The sequence below is a fragment of the Mus pahari genome, chromosome 13 (genome assembly GCF_900095145.1).
Source record: "Mus pahari chromosome 13, PAHARI_EIJ_v1.1, whole genome shotgun sequence".
NCBI lineage: Eukaryota > Metazoa > Chordata > Mammalia > Rodentia > Muridae > Mus > Mus pahari.
This window is the reverse complement of record NC_034602.1, coordinates 1,755,099-1,762,318: the sequence shown is the minus strand read 5'-3', so window position 1 is coordinate 1,762,318 and position 7,220 is coordinate 1,755,099. Positions and strand designations below refer to the sequence as shown.

Sequence of the window (7,220 nt, the reverse complement as noted above, 5' to 3'; positions counted from 1 at the left end):
ATAGGGAACTTTCGGGATAGCATTTGAAATGTAAATAAAGAAAATAATAGTAAATAAATAATAATAAAAAAGAGCCCTTTATGAGCACAGTGCTACAGTATGTTTTTCTTTGTTTCCTTTGGAAACTTAATGTTTAATATAGTTATTAATCAAGTTGATAGGCTATCTAACTAAGGGTTCTTGTAACCATAACTTCCCTGGAGTTTACTGTAAAACAGGCTGACCTAACTTGAAGCTATCTTTCTTCCTCTTTCTCCCAAATGTTGAGAGTTGCTTATATGCATCATGGCTCTGGTGTTTTTTAAAATCATGGTAGGGGCTAATAAGATGGCTCAGCAGATACAGATACTTGCCACCAAGTCTTGATGATCTAGGACCATGTAATAGAAGGAAAATATATATATATATTCTTGTAATCCCAATATCAGGGAGATGAAGACAGGTGGAACCTTGGGGCTCTTGGCCAAATTCCAAGCCAGTGAAGAGACCCTATCTCCAAATGAATGATCCCTGCAGTTTAATTGTGTCTGCACATTCATACACAAAGTCATTTTATAGTGATAAGAGTTGATCATACTGGCAGGTACCTGCAATACCCAAGCTCCTTAGGAGGCTAAAGCAGAAGAATCTCTTAAACCCAGATATTTATCCCTTGTCTGGGTAGTACCAAAAAAGCAAGTTGGGTAGAGAAAACAAACTATTAACTGAAAAGAAAAAGTATAACTTTCTAAGCAGTGGAATTTGAATTGCTTCTTAATATAGAGAGGTCACTAGGTGAGCCTTAAGGAATGATGGCAGGAGAGAGGCAGACTGTTGAGTATCAGTTGTTTCATAAGCAGATGAAGATAAAGAGTATACAGTAAAGCAGTTTAGAATTAAGACTGAACTTCATTCTACATGTGCTAGGAGTACTGAAAAACACCATGTTTCATGAAAACTACATTAGCAGTTGCCTACTAATATTTTTAAATTGTGCCTATAAAATTACCATAATTCTCAAGAATTCATAAACTAGAAAGTGATACTAAAAATCACAAAGCATAAAATATGTAGGTAATTATCATAAAATATGTAGGTAATTATCATAGAATATGTAGGTGATTATAAAATAGGTGATTATCATAAAATATGTAGGTAATTATAAAATATGTAGGTAATTATCATAAAATATAAAATACAAAAATATTGAGGGGAAAACATCACCAGTTCCCAGAGAAGTAACTTACAAAATTCAACCATGTCCATAATTTGGCTACTATCAGTCAAAACTTAGAAATGGGCTGGAGAGATGGCTCAGCAGTTAGGACTGTGTTCCCAGCACCTACATGGTGGCTTACAGTGGTAGTTTATATCAACCACCAGTAAACTACAGTTCCAAGGGATCCGACAACCTCTTCTGCCCTCAGCAGGATCCTGAATGCACATGACATATATATACATATATACATACATACATACATACATACATACATACATACATCTTTTAAGTATAGAAACATAACACTAAAGGCATGGCTGTCAAAGTCAGGAACAAAACAAGCACCACTATTATTCAACACTTCTGGTGGTAATGAAATTAAAAGGTTTATCAGAGAAAAACAAAAACATTTTGAGATGACCACCTAAACCACTTAACAAGTAGGATTCACAAGTGAGCACATCAGAGGAACTAGCCGTCTTCTGCAGGAGTCCAAGCTGCTATGTGGAGAACTCATTTCCACTTTTCTCAGCAAAACCTTTCCAGGCCTTGAAGAGCTAAGCCTGCAATGACTTTGTCCTATGCCTGGAGTCTATTTTATGGTTAAATACCTGCTCCCAAAGAGTGCAAGTCAGTGAAGTCTATGAAGCCTCTTAACTGGACACTTAAAATCTAATACCAGGTGTAATCTACTTCCCAATTCAACATTCTAGCTGGTTTTAGTTAGTGAAGTCTATGAAGCCTCTTAACTGGACACTTAAAATCTAATACCAGGTGTAATCTACTTCCCAATTCAACATTCTAGCTGGTTTTAGTTCCTTTGGTGTGTACTCTTCCCAGCAGTTCCCATAGATTTAAACCTAGTTACCATGGTTTCAGAGCTAGAAGAGAAAATAAGCAAGTAATAAAGGACTTTCAACAGGAAAGAAAGTGCTTGCTTTTATAAGGATTTATGAGCTGCATCTACAAGATCTGGGGGTCCAAAAGTCTACAATCCCAAAATCACTAAGGGGCTCTCAACCACATTTTAAGGCTTCAAATTTTCCCAACAAGAGCCTTGGTTACATAGCCATGACTAGGCTGAACATTCAGATATCTTTAAATAAAGCTCCATGAACCTCAAATCCTATATCTACCCTTAAAATTGCAAGAAATAAGCTCAAGTCTATCAGTTGGGACCTAAATTTAGTCTCTGAAATATCCTAAATACCTCAATTGCAGTCTCTAATTATTTCCTCCATATTTTACAGGTGCCTGAAATTTTGCACAGGCAACATGGTTATTGTCAGCAAAAAGAGACCACATTGTGTCAGAAACTAAGTAAAACCATTCCGCAAAACCAATCTTACTGCTTGTTTTCTTGCCTTAGTATATAACCTGTGATGGTCATTCTTGGTTGTCTGGAATTATCTAAAACCTAAGCAATCTGATAGGTTCCTATGGTGCTTTGAATGAAAATGGCCCCCATAGGCTAACAGGAAGTGGCACTATTTGAAAATAGTAGGACTTGTGACTTTGTTGAAATAGGTATGACCTTGGGGTTGGGCTTTGGAGTTTCAGAAGCCCAAGCTAGGCCCAGTGGCACATTCTCTCTCCCTGCTGCCTGTGAATCAAGATGTAGAACACTCAGCTTCCTTTCCAGCACTATGTATACTTGTGTGCTGCCAGGCTTCTGTCATGTGGATAATGGACTGAACTTCTAAGCTGTAAGCCAGCCCCAAAGAATGTTTTCCCCAAGAATTGTCGTGGTCATAGTGTTTCTTCACAGCAATAAAAATTCCAACTAAGACAGTAACCTGGGTACACAGGGATTTTTTTCCTTAATGAAATCATTTGAAGTGAGAAGATCACCTTTAATTTGGGCCACACCTTCTGCTGGCAGCCTATGTAAAGGACATGGAAGAAGAATGTTTGCTCTCTTTGCCTGCTTGTTCCTACTCTTGTTCTCACTGGCAAGTCCATTCCTTCACTGAAGCCTACTTCTTCAGGATTCTGCCATATACTGAAGACCAGCAGAGACATAGAGACATACAGCCTCATAGACTAAACTACTAGATTCTTGGACCTTCCATTCATACAGAGCCATTGTTGGGCTAGCTAGACCATAGGCTGTAAGCCTTTCTATAAATACACACACACATACACACACATTCTCAGAGAAGGTTCTCAGAGATAGTAACAGCATATATACATACATACATACATACATACATACATACATACATATTATATACACACATTCTACCGAACTCATATGGCTTAGGGTAGGGTTTTTTGTTGTTTTGTTTTTTTTGTTTTGTTTTGTTTTTTTGTTTTGTTCCAGATTTTTTTCCTCCTGCAAAAATATCTGTGTCAGGCAGGAGAAAGGATTCTATGGGTAAATGTGTTGGCCACCAAGACTGACAAACCTGACTTTGATTTCCAGGACTGACTTCCACACTATGTTGTAGCACAGCCCCTCCCTTCACCAAATGAATAAATCTCATTTTTTTCAAAGCCTATATGGCAGTAATGAGATGTTTCAGCAGTTAAAGGGTTCTGGCAGAGAACCCATCTGGCTGTTCACAACTATAACTGCAGTTCTAGAGCATCCAAACGCTTCTGGTAACCACACACATACATACCCACATGCAATGAAAATCTTTTTTTAAAAGGTGTGGCATTTGTATTGTAATATAAGTAAAGTATTACAGTAATATAATCCAGAAATGATACAAATTATTCTGTAGGACATTATAGGTTATAAGCAAAACGTATGCCATTTTATATGAGAGACGTCATCATACAGATATTGGGATGGATTTGAGTCCTGGAAACAGTCATTTAAATCATCAAAAGACAACTACAGTATATTCACACACATTTGCATATGCTAAACTATTTCTAAAACAAAATACAGCATAAAACCTAGTGGAAAGAAAACAATGTTCAAAAATTATTTAACATTTTTAGATGATGATAGCAGCATTAAATCAAGTGTACAAGTATATAGGCCACACACCAAGAAACTGCCCCCAGTCTAACCTCACACACAGTGAGAGTGAGAGGGGATCTAGTGGGGAGTGATAGAGTTACTGTTTTCTGGAGAAAACCTGAACAGCAGGGAGCAGGAGCTGAGGAGACTTACCTTGCATTGCAGAAGGTCTTGGCCATTTTAATTTTTTACATATAAAGGTATTACTTATAAAGATCAAGGACTTGAGGCGCTCGTTTGGGCTACAACCTTTGGACTTGTAGTTTCCTGTAAAAGACTCTTGGGGAAGGTATGGCTATGGCACAGTGATGCTTCCCGACTACAGATGAGCTAGATGGACCCTGGTCAAAACATTCTACAGAGGATGCTCTGGGCACCTGAAATTTCTGTTCTAAAGGCTGAGTGGGCTTCCAGGATCTGTCCAGTGCTCTGGCCAATGTTCTTTTCTCCTTTAGAGTGGACGATGAAAAGGATGCTTAGACATAAGCCTTGGGTGTCCTCTAACACTGGGCTAAAACACTGTGGAAAGCTTTCTATGACCTTCCCAAAACAAGTCATATTTTCCCTGGTTCAAAGTACATTTTGTCCATATCACAGATTATCTGGGACTTATGTATAGTGATTCAAGTCCTTTTATCATAGGCAGAATCCTGTTACATACCATAGGCTGGCCTGGACCTCAAAAAGATGCTCCTGTCTCAGTATTTCCATGTCCAGTCGTTACAGGCAAATGACAGCAGACCAGGCTAATTTTCTTGGTCCCTCAGACATTTAAAGAAAAGCAATGAAAGCAATGATAGTTCAAATTTTGAAATCCTTTTTAATCAAGCGACTATGTACATAAGACACCCTTTTAAACAGGAGTTGCCGACTAACCTCGTCAAATCATAAGCACACTTTGACAAGCATAGTGATGACTACAACTCCCGAAACACACCGCGGGATCAACATGTGCACCTGCCCCGAGTTCACTTTTCAGGTTAGAGCCAAGAGTTGGCCGAGCTGAGGGACCATATAAGAGAACGGAGAGGCGGCTGAACTACACTGGGAGCCGATGTCTTCGGGCGAGCGTCACTCTCTGAGCGACGTTAACTTAACGCTGGCAACCGTTCTTGCGGCACATGAGGCCGAGAGCTCCCCGAGGACTGTGAGGCTGCATGCCTGGGCTTGCCTCGTCGCTGCCGCCGGTCCCTCCTAGCCTTTTAATGGTCAGTGCTACCTAACGGAAGAACGCTTCGGCGGGAAACAGGAACTGTCAACGCGCTTGTGGAACATTAGATCGCCCTCTGCTCACCGTGGCCATGCAACTTTCCCGGCAGAAGCCTCGCAGATTCTATTACGGATTCTAGCGGGTGACGGGGCTCGACCTTCCATCGTCCTCACGAATGACTCCAACACCCCCACCCCGCCCCGGTCCTTTTCGGGCGGACAGCCCGAGTCCCTACACTTGGCTTCACGCTAGTCCTGTCCACGCATTCGGACTTCTCAGCCCGGCTCTGTTCCGTTGAGAGCAAGTCCAGAGTTGACAACCGGCCACATGCCCAACGTCAGCCCTACAAATCCCGAAGACCAACTCGGCAACACCGTCGCTACGGCAACCCCGTACACACGCTTCCTCCCCGCGCAGGTAGAAAAGCTCGCGGGACTTCCCCGCCCAACTGAGATTCCCGAGTCAGGAGGCGGGGCCGAAAGAGGAGGAAGTCCCTCCTAGGCCGGCGCACCTCGGCGGCGCACTCCTCGCGAGATCGCCGAGGTCTGACTCTCCGGAAGTGTGGTCGGAGGTAAAGGTACTGTGCGTTGGACTCGTCGGCCGCCGTAGCCCCTGCTAGGGCAGCCCGTGCGAACCTGCTGGAAGAGGAAGAGAAAGGCAGCGAGTCGGGTTACAAGATGGCGGATCTGTAGTCGTAACCGCGGCGGGCGGCGGCGGCAGCGGGAGAGCGAGCGAGCTCTGGGGAGCAAAGGGAAGGGAGGGTGGTTGTGCGCCTTGGTGAAGAGAGGGGTAGCGGAGACCACGAGCGGAGGGCTCTCGGTGGCTCTGGTCACCCCTTCTCGCGGCTAAACCTTTGGAGCCATGGTAAACTCGGGCCTCTCCAGAGTCGCTGCCACCACCGCCGCTGCCGCCGCTACCGGCTCTCAAGAGTGAGAGATACCGGCGAGGTGAGCGAGGAGGTGGCGGCTGGAACGGTGGGGCCAGTAGCCACCATGTCGGATACACGGAGGCGAGTGAAGGTCTATACCCTTAACGAAGACCGGCAATGGGACGACCGAGGCACCGGGCACGTCTCCTCCACTTACGTAGAGGAGCTCAAGGGGATGTCGCTGCTGGTTCGAGCAGAGTCGGACGGTAAGGTTACTGGAACGGTGGCATAGGGGCTAGTGCAGCGGTTGCGGCACGACCTGAGGGTTGAGCGCTGGGCTCCGGTACTGTATTCTCACTAGCACCGCTAGGGACAGCGCATTGGTCTGGAGCCTGCCCTCCTTTACGATAAAAACAAACTGCTGGGCCCGGATTTACTCTGTCAGACGTGAACTCGCACTTCTCCGCCTCCATCCCTATTATGGATTTGACTCCTTCCCCTTCATGGACTATCGCCCATGAGATGACACCCACTCCCGAGCCGCTTTAGGTGCAGTCCTGTCTGTTGTACCTATTGTAGTATAAAAGGGTTAGAGAAACTCTGCCCTAAAAACAAGTTTCCGTTGTTCCAGTCGCCAGGTGCAGGGGGAAACTAAAATGGACTTTCTCTTGGAGTTAGTAGACTGTTTCCATGAAACCCAAGCACGTACTTTATTGATCCCTCCAAGGCTGCCATTGTAGGGAGTGAAAAAGTGGGTTCCACAATCTCAGCAAGTTCGAAAACTAAAGCAGACTGTAAAGTTGTATTTGTTGATTGCAGAATTCATAGAAACCATTTTAATATTAAAAACTGAGAGCCGAAATAAAGCAGCTACGACCTATACTCAAGAGCTGCCCAATCGGAGCAGCTAATGCATGCAAGAAATAAAAGAATAGCAATCTTAGATTTATTTTGGGCAAATGTAGTACTA

General features: G+C 43.5%; 1 protein-coding gene across 1 annotated transcript in view; it reads left to right on the top strand.

The window, feature by feature from the left end:
- The first annotated feature begins 5,193 nt into the window (after positions 1–5,193).
- Ppp4r3b (protein phosphatase 4 regulatory subunit 3B) overlaps positions 5,194–7,220 on the top strand; it is a 48,696-nt gene continuing 46,669 nt past the window's right edge. The window contains exon 1 of the mRNA XM_021210259.2: positions 5,194–6,516. Coding sequence (XP_021065918.1) covers positions 6,375–6,516 — 142 coding nt within the window. The 5' untranslated portion in view covers positions 5,194–6,374. The remainder of the gene's footprint in view (positions 6,517–7,220) is intronic.